Source organism: Eptatretus burgeri, chromosome 22, assembly GCF_056783735.1.
Source record: "Eptatretus burgeri isolate ZD-2024b chromosome 22, Ebu_testis_v1, whole genome shotgun sequence".
Taxonomy (NCBI): domain Eukaryota; kingdom Metazoa; phylum Chordata; class Myxini; order Myxiniformes; family Myxinidae; genus Eptatretus; species Eptatretus burgeri.
Genome location: NC_140982.1, coordinates 2,265,095 through 2,290,094, shown reverse-complemented (window position 1 = coordinate 2,290,094; position 25,000 = coordinate 2,265,095). Strand labels below are relative to the sequence as shown.

Sequence of the window (25,000 nt, the reverse complement as noted above, 5' to 3'; positions counted from 1 at the left end):
TCGTTATTACATCACTTCCGGTTACCAAGAACGGTGTTTTGGAATGTGCCGAGTCTGTATCTCATATTTACGATTATTCTGTCCTCACGATGTGGGACTCTGTACAGATAGACAGCGAGATAAACACTGTCCCACACGTTTAACATTCACAAGATAGAAATCAAACACACTCGTGTTTATACACCGCACAACGTTTAACATTCGCTGTTTCTCTGTTAAACATTCGCTGTTTAACGTGCGGTCCTATTTTTATTTCCACAAGATTCGGACTCTCTTAATGTGTCCTCTTTAAGATCGGGATGTGGAAGAAGAGAACGGAATAAATAGTGGGGGAGGGTAGAGAATGGTTGATTGCCTTGAATGGGAGGAATGATGAGCAAGTAATGGAAGAGTGTAAGGACTGAGTGGGAAAGAAGAAGAAGGGGAAGAGGTTATTAATTTGAGAATCACAAGTGAAATCCCATCAGGTGTGAAAAATTCCCTGTTCAGTCTTCGCAGAACAGAGAGGATTATAATGAAGGACACGGACCCAGTGTTCATTCAAGGAAGCCATGTTACACGTCCCGGCATCCTCCGGTCCGAGGTGACTGCCAAGATACGTGTCCACTGTGTTGTAATGTCATCGTCATCCACGAGGTGGTGATATTCAACAAGATAACACGTGTAATGGAAGCAGGAGGACCAAGTCAAAGGGAAAAAAATATGAGACACTTGTTACACGTGGTGGGCCCCATTGTGATGTCATAGACCCTGTTGTGCTGCCGGGGTATTCTAACTTACGCCCCATTTTACCCCTCGACCCCATCCATAACAATATTAAAGAATGCCGTGTCACACTCATCATCCAACAATTATCCTGTTATTCCTCAATGGACCCACACTCCTCAAAACGGTTAACCACTTCCTTCTCTTGTACTTTTTGTCGGCTTTCGGGTAAATGAAATATGGCTGCTAAACCATGTGACCTATGACATCATATGAGTGAACCTTTTGTTCCTCATGGATCGGCGGTCAAACGAGTAAAGTTTTTGCCTCGATCTGTTCAGCCGCTTCAGAGGAAGATTTTAAAAGGCTTTTTTTTGTTTAAACAATACGGCTGCCGAATCATGTGACCGAAGACGTCATCAATTTTTTTTTTTCTGAATTCCATTATAGCCTAAGATGACCCTCAAAAATTTTCATACTGATCAGATGTGGTGTTCCACATCTGCAATTATGACGTCAGAACGAAGGCACCCATGACATCATTAAAAAAAAATCACACTTATTCCCCATGGAGGTTTACTTGCCGTGTGTCAAGTTTCAATTTTTTTCCTTGGTGCGGTTTCAGAGATACAGAGATCAAACGTTTTCCCGTTTTTCCAACATGGCTGCCACATCACGTGACCTATGACGTCATAATTATGATTAATACATTCTACATGAGTAGTCGCACCAAAGGTGAAAATTTCGTCTCAATCCGACAAGCGGTTGCAGAGAAAGGCACGAAAGTTCTATGCGGACAAACAGACAAAGACAGACAGAGAGACAGACAAACAAACGGACCCAAACACAATACCCTCTCCCTCGGCGAGGGTTAAACTATCTTGTGATGATAATTATGATGATGTTGAACTCTGAGTGGGAATAATTCTAAATTTAACAAGTCTGAAGACGACGATGGTTCACGAGCGGTATTTGACGATGTCGATTGTTTCAGAAGTCAAGGATGAGACAATGTGATAATTTTTGACCAAGTTATAAAGATGATCAACATGATGTGGTACGAGTGACGGGTTATGAGCTGCAAAATGTCGAAAACCCGGTTTCGTTCAACAACTTTCAAAATTTGACCTTTGCATAACCTTTAAAGGTCACAAAACAATGTTGTGGACATTAAAATAAGGAAACAGGATACGTGCTATAGCTTATTGGAGTTAGTTCGTCGAAGAAGGTCGAAAACCCGGTTCGATTCCCACAACTTTGAAAATTTGGCCTTTGTGAACTTTAAAGGTCAAAGGTCAAGGATTATGACCTTTGGTGCAAAACTTCCTCTGGAACATTCCAGGAACAATATAACGTCATATCGGCTATATGGCATTTCGCACTCCTCGGATTATCCATAGTTTGATGAAATCAGCGTTAGAACAAACTTGAAGGGGGCGCCACGGGAAAGGTGTTCGAGATAGAGCAAAATGGTTTCAAGACTTTAGGTGGGGAATGACCTCAAGATTATGCATAAAAAATATTGTCATCCGAGCTCTCAATCAGTAATGTTGAAAATCAGTCTCTTGAACTTCTTTGCTTCACCATCAGCCATGACCTTTCCCAGGCCAACTGCATATCAAAGTTGGCCTCCAAAGCCAGCCACAGACTCGGTATTCTCCGTCGATCCATGTCTTTCCTTGAAAAATCCGAGGTACTCACAGTCCACAAAGCATTTGTCCATACATCAGTGGAGTTATGCTCTCCGCCATGGGCTGGCACCCCAGCATCATATCCCCTGGATTCTGTGCAATATAAAGCTCTGAAAGTTATTGGAATTCCCGTGACGAGGTCGAGGGCACAAGGTCTGTTGGTCTCTCACATCTCAGGTAGGTCCGTCGTCTCTTTGTTTTCCACCGGCGATTCTCCAACATTGCTCCCTCTGTTCTCTGAGTCCTCTGACCCTCTGTCAACATCACCAGGATGCTCGTGTTCCTCCACTAATCCAACCCTGGATAAACTTCCAAAATCCAGGCTGACTGCACAGCTCAATTATTTTGCTCTTCCTTTCTCCCGTCTCTGGAATAATCTCCCAGACTGCAGTCCTTTCTCACTCTTCCCTCAAGGACTTCAAGCAGGCACCACCTCATGTCATCCTCCATCCTGACCCATTATCTTTATTACCCTGATTAACCCCTCCAAACCCAAATCCTCTAACTTGTTGGCTTCAGTGTTTCCTCCTATTCTTGCTCTGCTTTTCCTGTTTGTGCCCAATTGTTTCCCCGGTAACCCTCTGTCAATTCAACCTTGCTCTCCCATGAGCTTCCTCGATGACATGTCGGTTGCTGCTGCTCCTGCTGGCCAAGTTGGGATAAGAATTTAGAGTTCGTTTATGGTGGCGGTGATAACTCACCTATCCATTACCAAAGGACACATTGGGATCCACCAACTTATGCCAGCAGACGGTACACCCAGCCTAACGCCCATCCGAGGGATGGCGCACCGGTGATGCGACACCCTCCCTGTCAAACACCAGTTGGATCGTTTATAGTCGGGGCAGCAATCAAACTCAGAACAGACATTTCAGAGGCAAGTCCGCGACCTTGTCAGACTTTTGACAAGTTGGGTGATGCAAATCGAGCATCTGCTCAAGGTTCCTCTCAAACAAATGGGAGTCAAACTCCACGGAGTGCACAGGCCAGGCCGAAAGGCTTGTGTTTCAATCCCATCCTTGTTTTGATAATTAAGCTGTTAATTCATCATTTGCGTCGAAGATTGAAACTTTGAAATTGTTGCTCGACGACTATCCCCTCGGGCCAAGGCCTCGGCCCTTGAGGTTTGTTGCTTCTCCTTTTTAAGGATCTCTCTGGTTCTTCTCTTTTTTTTTCTTCCCTTTACATTTCAGGATTTGTTGTTTTGCACCTTGTGCGGTTGAGTGTTGGACAACATGTCAAACCATTGGTCTTTCTCACCCATTTTTTTTTGTCTCTCCATCTTGTCTCCTCGTGCAGAAGAACGGTCGCGGAAAGTAGCCTTGGGAGTATGGGGATAAATAAAGGGGATAAATAGAGATCGAAGGAGAAAGGGAGAGGAGTTCCCAAAATGTGATCGATGCTCAATGTGGGCCAAGTGAACAGGAGGGAAAGCGGAGGGTTCTTCGTGTTGCAGGAAGTTTGAGGAAATCGTCCACTTGAGGATGGTTATTACGAGGTTTAAGGAACGGAGAGATAATTTGCAGTCAAGTAGCAGAATGTGAGAAATTTGAAGATAATAGTTGGTTGTGGTTGTGGAGTGAGGTTGCTGAGGATATTGGAAGTGGTGACGGTGCAGCGAGGGCAGGCAGAGATGGAGGTGCAGCGGGTGCAGGCAATGGTGGTTGTGCACTGAGTGTAGGTAGTGGTGTCAGTACCGAAATATAAACTGTTAGACGTGAGGTATGGGAGAGAGTTTTTGTGGGTGATGAGATTATTAAATATGGAGATTCTTCATCCTGCAGGAAGGATTGTAGACACAGGATTCTGTGTAGTTGTGAAGGAGCGGGAGTTAGGGACGTTGAAGGAAGGGTAAACGATATTGTATCGGGTCACGGCAGGAAGAAGTTGGTTGTGGTTCACCTCGGTGTGAATGATGGAGGGAAAGTTTACTCAGAGGTTTTGTAAAATATATACAGGATATTGGGTCAGAGGCTGAAAGCAAAGGGTTGTGAGGTCATGTTTTCTGGGATCCTCCCAAGATTAGGAAACAATATAGAAATTGTGAGCAGAGCAATAGACGTTAACCTATGGCTGGAAGATTGGTGTGGGGAGGAAAGTTTACATTGAACAAGCAGTGGGAATCATTAAGGGGACCAAGGGAATGTTTCCGGAATGATGTCCGTGTGTTAAATAGAAAGGGGGCAGCAAGGTTTGCAGTGGGAATTGAGGAAGGAATTCAGGGATTTTTTAGGTCAGCAGAGGGTGGGGAAGCTATAAAGGAAGGAACGGATGAAGTAATTGGGATGAGTAAGACCAGGCAGGAAAATAGGATTTCAGGAAAGGAAAAGTTAAATACATTCTATACCAAGGCCAGAAGTTTATATAATAAGATGGAAGAGCTTGAAGCTAAAGTAGATAACGAGGAGTACGATGTAGTTGCAGTGAGTGAGACGTGGTTTAAGGAGGAGAGTAACTGGAGGACAGGATTAGAAGGCTCCAAGGTGTATCGGTGTGATAGGAAGGAGAGAATAGGAGCAGGAAGGAGGAGAACATGAAGAATTCAAAAGAACACGTGGAAAGGGAAGAGTATTGGAATTCTGGGGGATTTTAACTTGCCAGGGATAGATTGGGTCCAGGAACAGGGAAAGGGAAGAGCAGAGGAGGATTTCCTAGTTTTAGTCCAGGATTGCTTTTTAACACTTTTTTTAGTTACTATATCATTCTGTATGTTATTTCATAGTTTTGATGTTTTCACTCTTATTATACAATGTAGAAAATAGTAAAGGATAGGGATGGCCGATGGCTCACAAGGAGCTCCTCCGCCCTTTGTAAGGGGCAATGTGAGGAACATTGTTATTTAAACAACAAACCATCCCTTATCCTCCGCAAACCACTTTCATCCCATTTTATTGAGGATCTGAAATTCAATTATTCTCTTGCTGAAACCAACTCAACTTGACACTTCTGACTTCCTGGAATCAGACTCTCAGTTTTGTCAAGTGGAAACAAATGTTCATCAATGTGTCACCGGAACCCGATGAAGTCCGGCGCTCGTCACCCTCAGCTCTTCTTGTGCCTCTCGTGTTCCGGCGACGGAAGGGTATTCCAACATGGCGGCTGCTTGGTCCCCCTGCGCATGCCGCAGCTTCGCTCTCGTTACATCTACACAACTCAGTGGGTGAGACGCTCTGATCTGTTCACCTGTATTTTATTTTCTTTATCAACGATTTGATATATTCCCCCGAAAAAAGATAACCGACAGAAACTAGAAAAAAAAAATTTTTCAAAAAAAATATGTAAAAACAGAGGGATTAAATCTCAAAAAAAAAAAACAAACAAGGTAGGAATGACAGCACATTATGACGTCACAATGCTCTTACGGATTACCGTCACGACATCTTTTGACATTATACTTTTGTTGTTGATTTGTGATGGACGAAGAAGAAGAATAACAATGGATTACCGTCATAATATCCTTTTGACGTCGTTCAATCAGAATCCCCACAATCAAAGTGAAATGTCAAAAGATGTCGTGACGGTAATCCATCAAGAGGATTGTGACGTCATAATGTGATGTTCATTCCTCCCTTGTTTGGTTGTTGTTGTTTTTTTAGTTTTCATCCCTCCATGTTTTTTATTCGGGTTCCAAAAGCAAACGTTCATGTGTGCCGCGAGCTGTTCGGCTTTGTTTTATTCCACGAGCTCATCTCGTATCATTTCATCGGAGAGAGATCTCTCTCTGAACTCGCAATCTCACGTAAACCAGTAACAACAACAACAAAAGGCTTTTCTCTGAAAAAGGCTGTTAATGCGGCAAGAGGAGCAGAGTGCGTGTCCTCAGCGACTGGGGGCGTATAGAATAAGCGCTGCCCTTCTGCTCCGAGGCGGTGCATGACTATGAGCAATGCTCGCTTACTCACGTCCGAAAGTGCCTCGTCATTTGCTGCCAGCATGAAGTTCTCAAGCACACCTGTCCAAGACGTATCGAAGGCTCACCTGGACTTTGTAGGAATGCAGCCGGTGGTGGAAGAGCAAGGTGAGCCATCCTCGCCACTTTCCTCCACCTTTAACGGCGAGTCGCTCCCCTCGCTCTCCACTCCTCTCACGCGTCGCTGATGCTCCACCTCCTCATTTCCGGTCCACCATGAATTCCTCAACATTCACCTGACTCCCAACATCACACACCATATTGTGTTGATTGTCTTTTTTTCTTCCAAGTTCAGATGTGAAATCTTTACATTTTTGGACAAAAACACCGAGCAACAAACAAAGCAACATTTCATCTCGAGTTCTTCGAGGTCTTGAGAACACAAGAATGTGTCGCAATAACAATGAAAACCGATTGGTGACAATAACTCGGTAAAACGAGGACAAGTAGATCACAGTTTACTGGTTAACTCAACACTAATCGGGGGGGAAATTGAGGAGCAAGTCCTGAACAAGGCAACAACCGAACAAGTCAGCTTGAATGGGTTGTTGGTGGTAGTTTTGTGGACGATGATGAGTTCGGTGGTCAGCTCGGAGAGGGTGATGTTCTGTTGCCCGGTTGAGAGGGAGCGACCATTTGTTGACTACACCCAATGAGACACCGCGTCCTGATTCAGAGGTGCCTCCTCCATTGATGACGACCTTCCTGTAGTCTCATTACGCGTCGTATCCAGTGAGGGTTCTCCTTGTCTCCGCTCCAATTGCTGACATGGATGTTCAGTTTCCCGGTGTACCTGTCGGAGTACGCTGTGATTGCTCTCACGGCGCCGATGTTGCGCTTCGGCTCGGGTTTGGGATTCTGGAGGTTTTTCTTCAATTCTCTGCAAGAAGATCATTTCGGTGAGCTGGCCTCTCCGTTCCATCCCGTGGCGTGTATCTTCGTGTGGACGTTGGTTGTCTCCACATGACGGGCGTTCCCAATCGGCTCGGGATTCCTGATACACGTCTTCATTTTGCTCCTTTCTTTGTTGGCTTTCCTGGACATCCCATTCAGATTTTTTGCATGACTGATCCATTGCCGGGTGTATTTGCAGTTTGTAGAACTGAGTCGGTTTGTAACATGAACGTTCATCTCGGAGTTTGGATTGCTCGAAGTTCAGCGCAGGTCTTGTATGTGACAGTTTGTTTGCCTGGGATGCACCAGGTGGAGGAGTGTTGGCATTGACCTCGATCGCTCTGTGCAGGTGTAAGGCTTGCTGAGAGGTCTTCTGTTGGACGTGCAGCTTACTCTGTTCGGTCATCTGCCGTTCCAGCTCCATTATCTGGAGTATCCGTTCGTTTTCCTTCTTTTTTTGTTTGCTTTTCTTGTTTCTGTGTTTTGATTGTTGACGTGACATTTCCACTGCCGGGCGTTCCTGTTCGCCGGACCCTCTCGATTTGGAGAGCGGATGTTCCTTTTCTGATTGCCGTGCAGGTTGCGTGTGTGAGGGTTCGATTGGCTGCGATACACCTGGGAGAAGAGTGATTGTCCTCACCCCAGATACTGCAAACAACTTCAAGGCTTCCTCACGCTCCTTCATTTCAAGTTCATTGGGCTGGCACGTCTGTTCATTTGGATGGCATTTCTGTTCGCTGAACCGCTTGCGGACGTCGGTTGATCTTGGACTGCATTCTGGCTCCATCACGTGTCCTGAAGGACCGACCAATTAAAATAAGTGTTGATTGAGGACATGAGGGATTCCAGGGGAGGGGACATGGGCAAAGACGGTTCTTGGGAAAAAAAAAAAAAAACAACCACACAACACTCCTTGACGAGACTCCCACCAACAACACTCCATACTCATGGACACAATCATCCATCAATGCTCAAGCTACCTCAAAGTCCTGACAATATTCCTGCAACCCTCGATCTCCAATACCTCCAGGTGTCTATCTAATTACAATTTAAATTAGAATCCTGACACCTCACCTGGTAGAATCATGACACTGAGGACGAGGTCAACCTGGGACGGAATCAGCAGAATGTACCGACCAATGAATTTGTGTGTGTGTGTGTGTGTGTGTGTGTGTGTGTGTGTGTGTGTGTGTGTGTGTGTGTGTGTGTGTGTGTGTGTGTGTGCATCCAATAATGTAGTTACGTTCACCTGTAAAAACAGTAAGTTCCAATGTTGATGCGATCCTTGCCTGGCGGAGGTAGTGGCCTCTTCTTTCCAACCACCGAGCCGTCCTTCCTTCTCTCCACGGGACTGTCCTTCCGCTCACCCACCTTCTTACTAAACTGAAGGTGATACTTGGAGTTGCACTTGGAAGCTGCACACAGCAAAGCAGAGCGTTCCATCAGAGCCGACAGCTTTGTCCGGAGTAGCCGCGCTCACGGTTTGGGCAATGTGGCCTTCGCAGGCTGGCATTCCATCTGAATAAAATATTCATCCAAACAACTTTCTGCAAACTTGTTGCAGAAAAAAGAATAAAACAAAAATTGCAGGAGTTTTAAAGATTAACTGCAACAGATGATGAAAAAAAAGCAGACTGATTTTGAGGTGCATGAAATGGCAGCAACGGCCGATCAAATTAGCGGCGCGCGTTCTCCTCCCGCCTCAAACAAACGACTCAAAGTGCTGGATAAAATGAATTTTTTTTTAAAACCTTCACCTGTTTGATGGACAGGAAGATCTCCTGCACCGTCATTGGGACCACCGCCTTGGGAAGGAGTGGACGGCTTGTTTGGACGAGGAGGTGGGAGACTCTGGTCTGAAGAACCACGTACAGCAGTCCTGCAGGAAGCAACACACCATACAAATGGAAGAGCAAACAACAGCAGGTCCTTCAAAAATTTTACAGCAGTTGTCATCACCACGTATGTTCAACCTCTCCGTACCTTCAGCACATTCCTTCAGATTCTCAAGTCTCAAGAGGGCTTCGACCAAAGGGGAAGAATCATTACCGAGGACTTTCCTTGCCAGCATACATTGTGGATCAACTCTCACCTGGAACTTCTGAAGGCGCGAATCTCTTGACGATGACTCGACGGGACAAAATTCCTCTCTCGATACTTCAGTTTGGATGGTTTGTGAGAGCCAAGATGCAGACTCCATTGTAACATGGCAGTTGGTCAAGGATCAAATGAAAAGGACAAAACAAGATGTCGTGCGCGTCGCACGATACTTTGTGAAATCCCGAAAAACGAATTTGACCTGAAGAACAATTAATTGGTGGTTGAATTCAATGACCAAAATGTGCAACGAGTCTTCAAATTTCAAGTTGACGAGATGAAAATTGAAGATTTTAGAAATCGAATCGAAGTTGTTGACATTTGGCCAATCCATCCATCCCTCCATCAGGACCATACTCTGTGCAGAGCGTTGTTGCTGCCGAAGCAGTCTCCTTGGCTATTGGGCACAATCCTGGACGGGTCACCACTCCGACACAGGATACCAGCAAGCCGGCACTCATTTAGCCGACCTCGGAAGGATGACAGGCAGAGTCAACCCCACCTGGTATTAATTCAACATCCGAGTGGGATTTGAACTCAGGATTCCACTAAGATCCCAAGTCCACCACCCGAACCATGAAGCCAACACCAGGCGTTTGTTCAACGTTGACCTCAAAAAATAATTGGTGGTTGAATTCAGGGACCTGGCGTGCAATAATTCTTCAAATTTAAAGTCAATCGGATTGAAATTGATGATTTTTAGAAATTCGACAGAGTTATTGACCTTTTGACCTCAAAATCGGATGGCTTCTTGCCGATGACCAACTCCACCATTGGGTGAAGTTTCGTGAAGATCGGTTCAAAATTTCTACCTTTTGCCAATTGCCACCCAAACAAACAAGACCGAATGTTGCGCGTGACCACAACCGATCCGCTTGGGAAATCTTCCATTTTTCCCCAAGGAATGACGGGTTGTTCACCAATTTATCTGTTGCTGTTTGAGAGTGCATTTTTTTACTAGACTGAATTGTCGATGAAAGGATTTGAAAGGGGAAGGTTGAGGTTATAGGAAGGTTGGAGAAATGGGAAAGGGTTTGAGTCGAGGTAGGAATAGAGGACGTGACAGGAAGGATGTGAGATGGAGCAAATGGAAAACGTTGGGAGGAGTGCAGGGTGAGTTCAAGTACTCCGACATTTTTGGAACTGAAAACAAGACATGTCCCCTCACCTCACTTGGGCCTCACCGGACGACGTCTGCATTCCGGACTCCGGTCGTACACGGTGTGGACATCCTGTAGTGGGACACGATTCATCTTGTGGTTGTCTCTCTTTTTTAACACCTTCCCTTCAGGCATTTGTCCAAACTTCCATTGAGTTTTACTTTCTGTGCACCAAGGCCCCGAACATCTGAGTCCTTGAGACGATTGAATTTTTGACGCAGACGGGTTTGGAGGCTTTTGGGTCTTCTTGGTCAGAATATGCCAACGGTACACCTCAACATCAGGGGGCCCATGATCTCACGTTCACCTGCAAACGATTAAACAGCAGCTGCAGATAATGACACTCATGAACGCATTTCATTCAACTCGGATGGACAATCCAGCAGAGGGTAATTCGCCGCCAGGTTAAACGAGTAATCCGATGACTAATTTGAAATTGGTCACCGGCTTTGACACCAAACGCAAATTTTCATGACAAGGCATCAAATTTCAAATGGAGCACCTCTCCGCCATTCGAGCATTTAAATTGCATCAGACGTGGCAATAAATGGGACTTGTTGCTGCTGCCAGGTAGCTGGCTCGATGGCGGAAGACGCCGTTTGCAATTTTTCCGCCTTCATCCCTTCCCCATTGAGAATGCCGCGTCACCTGGGCAACTTGCTTGTCACAACACCTGTTTCAAGAGACATTGATGAACATTCAAGAAGTTGGAAGATGCGGACAAATTAAAGGCAAAAGGTCATTTGGATGAACGAACCTCCTTTATGAAAAAAAAAAAAAATTCTTTCCAAGTTTCAAACAATATTTTGAAAATGGCTGAAAGATCACAGGTGTGAAACAACCGTTGGATTAATTATTTTTCTTTGCAATTAGATTGTTTATTAGACTTAGACCCTTCCCCACCCCCTCCCCGATTTGATGTAAGTTCGTCGAGTCGCTACGACGAGCGATGACTCTGCTCTCACGTCTGATCGTGCCTTGGGTGGTGTGGAGGTCCGTGGCTCGAGTCTCCAGAACTGCAGAACTGATTCTTGTTCAACAAAAACCCCTTCAGTTGTCTCTTTACTTTGAGACGAGCCAATACACCTGGTTCACACACACACACACACACACACACACACACACACACACACACACACACACACACACACACACACACACACACACACACACACACACGTTCCACAATGAAGAATCAAATAAACCCAAAAGAACAAAAGCATTTCACAAAACCAACACAGTTACAGCTGCAATCAACTTCAGGATCAGTACTCGGACCATTACTCGTCATGATTTACATCAATGATTTGGATCGTGCGGTGAAGAGTAAGCTTTCCAAATGTGCAGATGACACAAAGCTTGGAGGGAAGGTGGATAGCAGAGGAGGTGGTGATCAGATACAGGAAAGTATTGATACTTGTATAGATTGGGGAAAAGATTTGGCAGATGTAATTTAACCTGAGCAAGTGTAAGGTGTTGGGGATGGGGAAGAACAATGAAAATATCGATTACAGGATGTAAGGGGTAATTTTGGAGCGTGTCACACAGGAGAAGGATCTGGGGGTAGTAATAGATACGGGAGGTAAGCAGGTAGCACGGTGCCAGGCAGCTATCGGTAGAGCAAATATGGTTGTCGGTTGTATTTGGAGAGGGATCAATTATAATAAATGAAAAAGAGGAGGTGTTAACATTGTCCAGGAGTTTAGTGAGGGCCACATCTAGAATGTTGAGTGCAGTTTTGGTCACCACGACTCAGGAAGGACATAGATGACGTAGAGAGGGTTCAGCGAAGGACTACAAGATTGATTCCGGGCTAGCTCGACTCAGCTATGAGGAGCGGCTGAAGGAGACAGGGCTTTGTACACCAGAAAGGAGGCGGTTACGAGGAGATATGATCGAGATGTTTAAGATAATGAAGGGTAGAGATAAAATAAGTGAAGATTAATTATTAAACAGAGGAGACGGTGGTAGAACCAGGGGCCATAGCTTGAGAGAAAAGAGGAGGATAGTTAGGAAGGTAGTAAGACAGGGGACTTTCACTCAGAGAGTAGTTAATGCATGAAATGTTCTGCGTGGAAAGGTGGTGGCAGCAGAAAAAGTTGACAAGTTTGAATTAGAATTAGATAGGTACCTGGAAGTAATGGAGCTAGAGGGGGGTAGAGATGTTGGGAGGACTTTTAGATAGTTTGAGCATTCGTGGGTGATTGTGTGCGTGTGTACGGAGTGCTGTTGCTGAGGGTCTCGTCAAGGAGTGTTGCGTGGTTGACGTTGTGTTTCCTTCAACGAACCCCTCCCCTAATAAGGAGTTAAAAAAAACAAACGAAAACGACAAAAACTTTAAAAATATTCATAAAAAGAATCATCGATAAGAGGGGTGTGGATGTCGCGCAGACATTATGGGCGGAATGGCCTCCGACTTCGTCCGATTTCCTTGTACTGTACGTACAACACGTGTCCCCGACTATTTCTCAGACACGCGTTGTCCCATTTTGTTCAACCTCGGTACAAGCGCGGTGCACGACGGAGAACACGCGCCCATCGCTTCATTTTGTGATCTGATCAAAGATGGCCGACCGGTAGACTGGCGGCCATTTTGGTTGAACATAAACATAGGCCAGCTCCTTTAACCCCACACAGCAAAATTACGAAAAAAAACGGGGGCTATGACATTTAATGTCTTCTTTACTTGTTGTATTCACATAAGAATTCGTTATTCAATGTAAAAAGTGCATTAAAACACGAAAATCTTACTTTCTTGATACTTTAGCTTGTCCCCGATTTCCTGCAGTCTCGGCTCCACGATCCATCGGATCAGTTCCTCTTCTCGCTGCTGCTGCATTTGCTGCGAAAAAAAACCCCACAGATGATGTTTCATCAAATCTCTTCCCCACATCTGCACGGGCGGCCCCGCCGAACGGCAACGACTCCACCCGCGGCCAAATGACCCATCAAGTGAGAGCTCATGGACCAGGAAGCCATCGTTTGCGCGGTCAATCACACAAAAAGCTGAAGAAAGGAAACATAGAGCAGAGGGCGGTGGGCTCATGACAGAGGAGTCCGAAGTGAAACAATCAAATTTTATTTACTGAGATATGGAAGCAGAACAAACTTTAGGAAAACATGGTGGAAATGTTGAAAACGAAATCATCCAGGAAGAAAATATGGATGAAACTCTAAAAGTGCCTGGGCATCAAGACACAAAAACAGGTGTGCACGTACCTTGACGTGTTGCTGCGACTGGAAGTGGTGCCAGCGGGCCAGCTCCTCTTGCTGTTGTTTGTACTCTGCCAAGAGCATGTGCGTCTGAAGTTGTTGCTGTTTCTGAAGCAACAGAAACTGCTTTTGAACCTCAAGTTTCGCAGTCGGCACCACCATGGGCACTGGAGGAAACAGGTCGCATGATATTCACGAACCTGAAGCCAGATCATAGGATCAGCAAAATCTGGAAATTCCATCGGACGATCACGACCCAACATTATGGTACCTCGAGACCAAGGTATCCTGCTGCTTCCATACCAAGTGCAATCATTAAATTCAACAACAACATTCCGGCTTGCCGATGACAGTCTTCAACGTGATAAACCGAAATATGCAATCGAGCACAAGAATATATAAGTGATCCGTTGCTGAGAGCAGAACTTGGTTTTGGGGGGAAAAAAAATCATTTTCAAGTTTGTTGTGGGATTTCCCCCAACTTCATTTTCTGTTTTTTTCATTCCACTGCTTGTTCCACCACTAACCAACCATCAATGTGTTGCCTTGTCCACCCCGTCTCCGTTGTCTTCCGTGAGGCCGAATTTCATTTCATGGAATTTCATGGAAAAACAAACGAAGAGAAACAATCAAATTATATAAACTTAGATGTGCAAGCACAACAAACTTGAGGAAAACATGGTGGAAATGTCAATAAAATATGGATAATACTATAAGGGTACCTGAGCACCAAGATACAAAACAGGTGTGCAAGTACCTGGACATGTTGCTGATTATGGACATGGTGCTGTGCTTGCTGTTGTTGGTACTCTTCAATGAGCATGTGTGTCTGGAGGAGTTGATGTCTCTGAAGCGACACAAACTCCTCAGGTTTAGCAATGGATGAAACGATAAAATTGCCTGAGCACCAAGATACAAAACAGGTGTGCAAGTACCTGGACTTGTTGCTGCGTCTGGATTTGGTGAAGGTGGGCCAGCTGTTCTTGCTGTTGTTGGTACTCTGCCATGAGCATGTGTGTCTGGAGACGTTGATGTCTCTGAAGCGACACAAACTCCTCAGGTGTAGCAATGGATGAAACTATAAAAGTCCCTGAGCCCCAAGATACAAAACAGGTAAGTACCGTACCTGGACATGTTGCTGCGTCTGGACTTGTTCCCAATGGGCCAGCTCTTCTTGCCATTGTTGGTACTTTTCCATGAGTATGTGTGTCTGGAGGTGTTGCTGAAGTCTCTGAAGCAACAGCAACTCCTGTTGAAGCTCAGGTTAAGCAGCCAGCAGCACCGAGGGCACTGGAGGAAACAGGTCACATGATATTCATGAACATGAAGGTCACATGATATTCATGAACTTTCCTGGGAAAGCCACGTGACACGTCCAACCTGGCCTCCAAAGCCAGTCGCCGACTGAGCATCACCCGTCGTGCAAAGTCCTTCCTTGGCACACCTGAGCTCCTGACCACATGCAAAGCTTTCGTCCTTCACTCTTTCGTCCTTCGCTCTTTTTTCCCGCCTTTGGAACAAACTCCCACACTCTCTTCAATCCCACTCTCACAAACAGCTGTTCACCACCAACTCCCCCATCCAAAACCACAACGATCTTTTCGACCCCCGTTAATGGATTATTCGAGATGCTTTGCGAAGGCGAACGCGCGGGTCGCAGGAGGTATCGGTGTTGTCCCCGCAATGGGAGCGGGCCGGTCAACACCTGTTTAATCATCACAACCACTCCCTACACCTGCTGCACCACCACTCCCTGCACCTGCTGCACAACCACTGCTTGCACCTGCTGCACCTCTTCCTGCACACGCTTCATCACCACTGCTTGCACCTGCTGCACCACCACTGCTTGCACATGCTGCACCACTTCCTGCACACACTGCACAACCACTCCCTGCACCCATGTACCACCACTGCCTGCTCCTGTTGCACCATCACCACTCCCTGCACCCACTGAATCGTTCCATCACCACTTCCAATATCCTCAGCAACCTCACTCCACAACCGTAACCAACTGTTATCTCCAAGTTTCTCACGTTCCGCTCCTTGTTGTGAACGATCCCTCCGTTTCCTTCGACCTCGTCATCACCATCCTCAAGCGGAGGCCGTTTCCTCACACTTCCTGCAACAACGAGGCCTCTCCCTGCTTCCTTCAACAAACTAACACAACCAACCGCACGTTTATAAACACGGTCCCACAGTCCCTGACAAGAACCACAACAACAAAAATATGAAAAACACACAAAAACAACCACTTGTGTTGTTGTGGCCGAGGAGCCACAACAACACAGTCACGTGTGAACAAGCACAGGTGAGTCTCCTGGGAAAACAGGTGAATCAATCTGAATCATGAACCAAGGAACAAACTTCTTCAACAAAATGAGATTTTAATGAAGAATTTATATATTTATTTTTATATATTTATATTTATTTATATATTGATACATATTTATATTTATTGACATATATATTTATATATTTAATGATATTTATTCATGTATATTTATATTTATTTATATATTTTTATATTTATTTATATATTTATTCATATTAATTTATACATATTTATATTTATTTATATATATTTATATTTGCACCCGCAATTTATATTTAAATTTCCAAGATGGCGGCGGCCACGACATCCCCCCCTCCCCCAAGACAAATCTTCAGCGCTGATCGTGACGAAGGAATTAATTATTAAATTGTCGAACCCTTTCTTCATCGGTTCACTCTTCACGATGTCCGTTCGACACCGTCGTCCTTTTCCCGTCACGTTATTAAAATTGTGACTAAACCTTTGTGGTACAAATATCTTTTCCAAATCGCAGTCGATTTTCGCATCGACACTAAAAAAAAAGGTGACGGCGCTGACGTCATAGTTGTTAAGAAGCATCTTGTGCTGTATAGCAACATTATACGTCAGCTAAGTTGTTATTCCACCTTTTTACTTCTGTGTCCCGAGGTTGAGGTCACAATATTAATAATTAAGAAGTAAAGATTCGTGACGTAAGAAGATATAAATGTTCAGAAAACATGAAATGAAATGTTATTTAGACGATTACAACGGATTTAAAGAGCAGGTGGTGATGTGTTCGGTGCAAGCAAGCAGCTTGCTATTGCTTTCCAAGCCGGTCATTCCGTATCGACCGCTTTACAAGCCGCTCGTCAAGCGGAGCAAGAGATGAAGATCAACACACCTGCAACCCCCCCCCCTTCCCTCCCCCACCCTCTCCAATGCCTCCTTAGTAATCTGATTTCATGATGCCATGCACACACTCAAGGTACCCAGTGCCAGAGGCAGCACAGCAACCCCAAAACATCACTGAACCTCCTCCATGTTTGACTGCAGGGAGGGTGTTCTTTTTTTTGAAGGGTTCGTTTTTTTTCTCTGTAAACATAGAGATGATGTGCTTTACCAAAAGGCACTAATTCGGTCTCACCTGTCCACAGGACATTCTCCCAGAAAGATTTTGGCTTGTTCAGGTGTGTTTTGGCAAACTCCAATCAGGCTTCCTCACCTCTCTCTCTCTCTCTCTCTCTCTCTCTCTCTCTCTCTCTCTCTCTCTCTCTCTCTCTCTCTCTCTCTCTCTCTCTCTCTCTCTCTCTCTCTCTCTCTCTCTCTCTCTCTCTCTCTCTCAGCAGTGGGGTCTAGTGGGGCTGCAATCTTCTATCAAGTTTTCTCTTGTGGCCACGTCCAGGGAGGTTGAGGACAGTGCCATGGGCATTAAACTTTCTGTACGGTGGACACAGAAACATCAAGGTATCTGGAGATGGACTTGTAGCCTTGAGATTGTCCATCTTTGACGACAATCTTGCGTCTGACCTCCTCAGACAATTATCTGGTTTTATTTATTTTCTCCATGCTCATTGCAGGACACACAGTGACACAGAACAGCAGAATGACTCCTTTTCTCCATTCAAACTGGCTGAATGAGTGATTTTTGTAGTGCAGTCACCTGCAGCCCACCACAGGTGAGTTCAATTTCAAAGGAAAGGAGAATCACCTGCTTGAAGTCTAATTATTTCTCACAACTTCTAAAAGATGCCAATAATATTGTCCGGGCCATTTTAGGATTTCTGTGTGGAATAAGCTCAGACTTAGTGAAAAAAATTCAGCTTTTTTTGTTTTGTTCCTCTTCAAACCAAAGAAAAGTATTTCTTAATTTCAGCAATTTTCTGGAAGAAATGGAACATTATTTGAAAAAAGTGCAAGGGTGTAAATATTTTTGGCCATGAAAGTAAATCAACGTCCTGATAATATTGTGAAGATTACATTGTGGAGGATATTATGTATAATGAATTTTCAGCAGATTACGAAACAATGGCACGTCTCCTAGCAACAGAACAATCAGCTCAGTTCCATCTTCTTCATGTAAAGGTATCATTGACAATTAAAGATTAATTAAGGATCTTCATTTCTGCTCGACCAAATGTTAAATGAACTCCCAGATTAATATCTGATGGACATCAAGATTCAGATGATTTTGTTCAACCGTCGGAGATGACAATTGAGGCTGTAAGACCACCCCCTCCTTACGGCATCCAAGGTCACCTCCTCTCAGGGAGCACCGACTCCTCCACTCCCGTATTCACCGTGTGCCTCTCAGTGGGACCTCCTCGATCATAAACTTTTTATTCTTTCGTATATGTAGCCTGTGGCGGCTGATTGCATCATTGCTTGGAGCAATGGCTGTGCAGCTGAAGCAGTGCCCCCTTTCTCTAGCAAGCTGGTACTCATTTTGCTGACCTCGGAAGAATGACAGGCTGAGTCAACCCACCTGATGTTATTTAATGGCTCGAACTCAAGACGCTATGATCTGAAGCCAGCCACCTTAACCGTTAAGCGAACACCAGGCTGATCATAAACTGGTGTCCGCAGGCAGACAGACAGACAGAGGTGAACCAATTGCTTAACCGAGCTTTTCGGTTTGCGTGCGCGGCGTAACAAGAAGTCTCTCTCCTTGGTGCTGCAGTGAGGATCTCACAGTAGGTCTCAAGAATGTCCGTGAAAAGTAGACTCGGGAATCCGCGGAATGGCGAACTGATAAGGAGGACAACGAAGAACAACAGGTTCAAGAAGATAAAGCTGTTCGGATGAAACGAGACACCGAGATCGTGTAATGCTCAAAAGTTTATTGAAAGGAGCTACAAGATGGCAGTCCAAGTCTGGTGCTCACTCGAGAACCGGAAGGGCTCACTCTTTTTGAGGAAACAGAATTTTGAGAAAAGAAACCAAAAAACAAGAATCACAGACTCAAATTATGCCAACATGGAATCAACAAGCTGTTGAATGTCTAAACTCGGTGTTTGCAGCTAAATCTTGTGTCCAAAACCCATCACTTTCTCTACCCACCTTACCCAGTCGCACCCAACTGTCCCTGGACTCTGTATCCTTTTCTCCTGACAAGGTGGAGAGCTTGCTTTCAAACCTCGAGTCAGATTCTGCAACCGGTCCAGACGGCATCAGCCCACGTGTCCTCAAAGCCTGCTCTTCTGCTCTTGCTCACCCTCTCTCTGTTCTATTCACCCTCTTATTTGCCCAAGGTCATCTGCCATCTGCTTGGAAATCTGCTAACATCACTGCCCTGCATAAAAAAGGTGCAAAAACGGATCCCTGTAACTACAGACCAATCAGCCTTCTCCCAATCATCAGCAAGGTTATGGAATCCATCATCGCTTCAGACATGAAATCCTTCCTCTTCTCCAATGGCTTGATTTCCAATCATCAATTTGGTTTCAGACCAGGTTACTCTACCCTGGATATGCTGCTTCTGCTCTCTCATCAATGGATGGAGGTCCTCAATGCCAGACAGGAAATCCGAGCCATATCCCTGGACATATCACGTGCTTTTGACACAGTCTGGCACCCTGCCCTACTCACCAAACTCTCTTCCCATGGTATTCAAGGCCATCTCCACTCATGGCTCGCAGACTTCCTCTCCTGTCACAGTCAACGTGTGGCCCTAAATGGAGTTCTTTCATCCCCTCTTCCTGTGCAGGCTGGAGTTCCTCAAGGTAGCGTTCTGGGCCCTGTTCTTTTTCTGGTTTTCATCAATGATCTCTCGGACTCTCTGGAAAATCCTCTATTTCTCTTTGCCGACGACTCCACCCTCTGCCGTACCATCTGTCATCCCTCAGACCGCAAGCAGCAGCTTCTTCGCTCACTGCAGATCTGGATAAAATCACAAACTGGTCCAACACGTGGAACATGTCTTTCAATCCACACAAATCTCACACTCTCACTATGTCTCTTCGAAAGGACAATTTACAAAACCCCCCATCCACTTTCTCAACAATCCTCTGGAAGAAGTCTTTTCTTTCAAGCTTCTGGGTCTCACTATCTGCCATGACCTTTCCTGGGAAAGTCACATTTCCAACCTCGCCTCAAAAGCCAGTCGCCGACTGGGAATCCTCCGTCGTGCAAAGTCCTTCCTCAGCCCTCTTGAGCTCCTGACCACTTACAAAGCTTTTGTCCGTAGCCTGATGGAGTACTGCTCTCCCCTCTGGGCTGGTGCTCCTGCCTCCCACCTTTCTCGGCTTAACGCTGTCGAAACCAGGGCATTTAAGATCATCGGCATCTCCCGCAATGAAGCTGAGTCTTTGGGCCTCTCACTCAATCACCGCAGGTTGGTGGGTGGTCTTTCTGTCTTCTACCGACTCCTCTCCAGCCTTGCCCCCCCCTGCTCTCTCTGCGATTTGTCCCCACCACATTTCCACAGGGCGCTCAAGGTCCGCCAACAACCCCCTTCTGGTAAAACTACCAAAATCACGAATCACTGCTCATCTTCACTCTTTCATTCCTCTTTTTTTCCCACCTTTGGAATAAACTTCCTCACTCTATTCTTTCCCATTCTTCCCTCCAGGCTTTCAAAACAGCTGTTCACCACCACCTCTTATCTTCCCCCATCCAAATCCTCGATCTTTTCTACCCCCGATAATCCACCCAAGCCCACTTCCTTCAATTCCCCTGCTTTCCTTCCTGAAAGTCCCTGAAATGTCCATCTTCTCTTCGCCATGTTCCCCGTCCCATCCCCATCCCTCTCCCTTCCACAGTTCACCTAATGTGTCTGTTCCCCACTGTTTTGTCCCTTCCACTCCCGCTCCTCTTGTCTCATGCCCCTTGCTGTGAGTTGTGTGTTAGCTCTCATACGAGCCTCGACACGGTATACAAAAAAAAAAAGCTGCATGGCATCATGGGGGTCTGGGGATGTTGATGATGATCCACTGAGATATAGGCAGAAAGACTGAGAAACTCAGGGGTATCAGGATGTTCGCAGGACTTTCAGGCAGTTTGAACATTGATGGTGGATTGTGTGCGTGTGGACGGAGTACTGTTGGTGGGGGTCTTCTCAAGGAGTGTTGTGTGGTTGATGTGTGTGTTTTTAATCAAACCCATGCCCCCTCTCCTGAGGAGGAAAAAAACATACAACAACTTAAATAAGTAAATAAATACATACAAAACCCCACAAAAATACCATTAAAAACAATTAATTAATAAAATTTTCATTTTCTTCTTTGGATCTTGCGTTGATAAATTAGTGTGGAGTTGATGTCGCGCGGGCATGATGGGCCGAGTGGCCTCCACCTGTGTCTGACCTCCTTGTATAGAGGCCTCCACCTGTGTCTGACCTCCTTGTATAGCGGCCTCCACCTGTGTCTGACCTCCTTGTATAGCGGCCTCCACCTGTGTCTGACCTCCTTGTATAGCGGCCTCCACCTGTGTCTGACCTCCTTGTATAGCGGCCTCCACCTGTGTCTGACCTCCTTGTATAGCGGCCTCCACCTGTGTCTGACCTCCTTGTATTTCTCTGGAATCAATTTGTAGAAATGAGAAAGTGTTTCAGTCCATTCACCCGTCAATCATCGTCCTCAAGCTTTGGCAGCCGGATCAGGTCAAACACCATTCTCACCGCAAACTTGAACGCTGGCAGGTCGAGCACGACCATCTGACCCTGCAAAGGTCTCCATGACCTTTCCAACTGACCACGAGTCAGCGGAGAATTTACGATCATCACCACGACATCCAGTGGTGAGCTCCCTACTCTCCTTCTGCCACTTCTGTCGACTTGGGAGGTGGTATCACACATAACCCTGGGGTTTGGAGTTCAGGATGCTGTCTACCTTCAATGGGGACCGTTCGTAGCACAGGCTCCGTCACGGTACAGGTTCCGAGCATGACCCACAGACTGTTCTTCACATATCTGATCTCTTGCTCCCATGCTCCCCCAAAATGTGGTGCATTGGACATGTCGAAGCGAAAACTCACTTGCTGCTTGGCAAGATGCTGAACGAGAGCAGGTTCGACCGTGGAGAAGGTTTGTCTCAGCATCTCCCCCTTGGAAGTTGGTACCTCTGTCTGATAAGATCTCATGGAGTTTCCCCCCCTGTGAGTGATTAAGCGACGGACTCTGACATTGGGAAGGTGTTGGCACCGAGGCCCTCCAGGAGGGTCAGATGTATGCTCCGGGTGGTGAAGCACTTGAAGATTATACCCCAGCGTTCCTGTTCTTCTTCCGCTCTTTATGGTATCGGGACCAAAGCAATCTACAGGCTTGTGTAGATGAAACCAGGTAGGTGGTAGATCGGCCATTCTTGGCACCTCTGGGTTGGCACCTCATTTATGGCACTCATGGGATTGATGTTGGTGTCAACAGAAGGAGGCCCGACCACGGAGCACCCAGTACTTGCGGCGCACTTCTACCAGAATTCACTCCGGGCCGCAGTGAAGTAACTTGTCATCGTATCCTCGAAGGAGTAGCTTGGTTACCGGGTGATGAGGATCTAAAACCATGGGATGTATCAAATCTTGCTCGAGGACATCCACCTGGCGGAGTCTTCAATCAACTCTGATGAGACCAAGAGCATGGTCATACTCAGGTATGACCTCCAGGAGATAAATCCCTCCATGTTGCAAGTGCCTGGACTTGGTCCGGAAAAAAATATCACCTTGTGAGCATTGAAGCAACAGATTTCCATTTGTGCCCAACAAAGCACGACAGCAGCTTACGATCTATCCACCATCATTCAATCCTATCCAACCTCCATTATACACTCTTTGTTTCTGTGAAATTTCTCCCTTTCCAAGAATTCCAGCTCCCGCTTCATCTCCAAAAGCTCCTTCTCATTTTGCAGCAGTTCTCTCTGCAGTTTCACATTTTCCATCTTCTCTGCGTGCTCTCTTTTCACGAAGTCCAGTAAAGAGGTCTCCATTCCTCTCCGCTCAGACCGTACTCGTCCTATGCCTTCCAGCTGCTCCCTCATCATTTCCGAAAGTTCTCCACGTGACCTTTGGTCCATCATGAACCCCCAGCCCTGGCCGAAGGAGGAAACGGCAAGACAGGCAGAAAGACTGAGAAATTGAGTGAAAATCTCCAAAACACAGATGAGACAGCATTACGAAGTTCAGTTAACTTTGGTTTTGATCAATTTTTTTTTTTCATGAAAATCCGATGTTTCAAACTCAACTATTATTGAAGGGCAGTTTATAAAATTCCACATTACTATTTTTAATAATTCAATTTCCTGCTCTTGTACATCTGTCTATTTGCTGTCCTCAAGGAAGAGAAATTCCTTTTGCATCTCCACTCGCTGGAACTGCACAGAAACCGGTTCGGGGCACTTCAGCATTGAAGTCACGGCGATCCCACCACATTGTAACTGACAAGCCTGAAGTCTGGTTGGTCTGTTTGTTCTTTCCCTTGCTTGTTTTGTCAAATTGTGGTCTCGTTGCTCAACCGTCACGACATCCCCTTTCTCCCCCCTCTCCCTCGCTCTTTCACGACCACAGATCTTTTTTAAAAGAACGATTTCTCCCTCCAGAAGCCGATGTCTTGGAGCAGCCATTGATTTTGAAGGGCGACATCTCCTGACATCGCAGATGATCTTCCCTGCCATCTCGCAAGACATCCCACACAACAAACTATCACCGCATAACATATTTTCTGGCTTTCGATGCAGTTACAGGTGCGGAGGCGAAGTAAAGGGACGAAGAAGGTGGACGAGCTCATTTGGAGGGAGAGTGAAGCGGTCGAGCAAGCAGGAATATTGAGATGAAGATGAAGTGAACAGCGATTCAAGAGAACATTTGAGTGACATGAGGATCGAGTAATTATCAGATTAATTATCAGTGACAAAAGTAATTATCGGAGAAGAATTTCACAGATAAAAACAAACCAAAAAATTTTTTTTTACCTGTTTGTGTTTGTTTGTCATCACGTTGTGGGCGGCAAAGAACTGCCTTGTTCTTCTGAGGAGGCCGCGTCGTGCCGGCTCTGTGGTTGGGTTGAACACTTGTCCACCGAGTCGGGAGAAAACCGGTGACAAATCAGTGTCCACACAGGTGATCAGGCAAAACAATGAATGTTTAAAAAAAATTTAAATATACAATACATTTTGATTGTTGTTGATAAATCAGAAAATTTTTCAGGAAATGGACCTGCACAATGGTGTCACCGTGAAATGTTGGTGAAGACCCCGATGCTTACCTGAACATGTGCATCTCCATTCACATCAGCTAAACGTGGAGGAAAAAAAAGGGGAAAAAAAATCTCAAGTTTTTGGGAGAAAAAGACAACAATTAAAAAGTTATAACAGGTAAGAAATACAATGGGAACGTGGAGGGTGAATGAAAGGTTCGGTAAGAATATTAAAATGTTCTCTACCACTTTCAAATGTCACAGGTTTAAATACAGCTTTGAATTAACTCACCACTTTTGAGTCTGCACCTTATCCCAGGTAACCAGTTCGTACAAATTAAACTTCAGCAGGTAAAAAAAAATGTGAGAACAGTCGGTTGTGAACATGTTTGAACCAGTCTTGATTGGCATGCAGCATTCCTGATGCCCTCGTTACTGAATGCCGGTTGTCGAATGCGGTGTGCCTCGACACGAAGCCGTCTCTCGTCCTGCTTCACATCATTGCTCTCTCCTAAAGCTTCGACACTCGGTTCGCTGATTTAAGGTCGTGTGACGAAAGGTCAATGACGGCGGTCTCGCCCATCTGGCGCAGAAGAGCCAAGCTGTTTTCGTCCCCAAAGGCCCTGGACAAAGCCTTCTCATATGATATTGTTCTTGCAGAGTCAACTTCACATTGACAAAGTTCGGTGCACCCCGTCACAATATAAACACAGCCTTTTTCAAAGTAACTAGTGAAGCCACTTGGACATTCGCCCCCACCAACTTTTCATTATCAGCAGCCCTGAATTTCCTTTAACTCCACACTCCTTCCACCACAATGCAAAGCCCTTTGCCCCACATTGTCTTTTAACACAGTATATGCTTACTGTGGGTGGAAGGAGGTTATGTTTTCATCCCTGTCTGTTTGTTTGTCCGTGT

At 45.6% G+C, this 25,000-nt stretch overlaps 1 protein-coding gene across 8 annotated transcripts in view; it reads right to left on the bottom strand.

Moving 5' to 3' along the window:
* Nucleotides 1–5,268: 5,268 nt before the first annotated feature.
* The window catches only part of LOC147008081 (uncharacterized), a 65,656-nt gene continuing 45,924 nt past the window's right edge, over nt 5,269–25,000 (bottom strand). The window contains exons 1-13 of one of the 8 annotated variants that reach the window (XM_085865650.1): nt 24,152–24,182; nt 23,859–23,956; nt 15,704–15,827; nt 14,797–14,960; nt 14,606–14,707; nt 14,428–14,517; nt 14,202–14,238; nt 13,677–13,837; nt 13,209–13,299; nt 11,423–11,543; nt 8,958–9,079; nt 8,490–8,615; nt 5,273–7,995 (exon numbers count right to left, since the gene is read on the bottom strand). In XM_085865650.1, the coding sequence (XP_085721776.1) occupies nt 6,950–7,995; nt 8,490–8,615; nt 8,958–9,079; nt 11,423–11,543; nt 13,209–13,299; nt 13,677–13,837; nt 14,202–14,238; nt 14,428–14,517; nt 14,606–14,707; nt 14,797–14,868 (1,968 nt within the window). In that variant the 5' untranslated portion in view covers nt 14,869–14,960; nt 15,704–15,827; nt 23,859–23,956; nt 24,152–24,182 and the 3' untranslated portion in view covers nt 5,273–6,949. The other 7 variants (XM_085865646.1, XM_085865645.1, XM_085865647.1 and 4 more) reach the window with 7 other exon arrangements.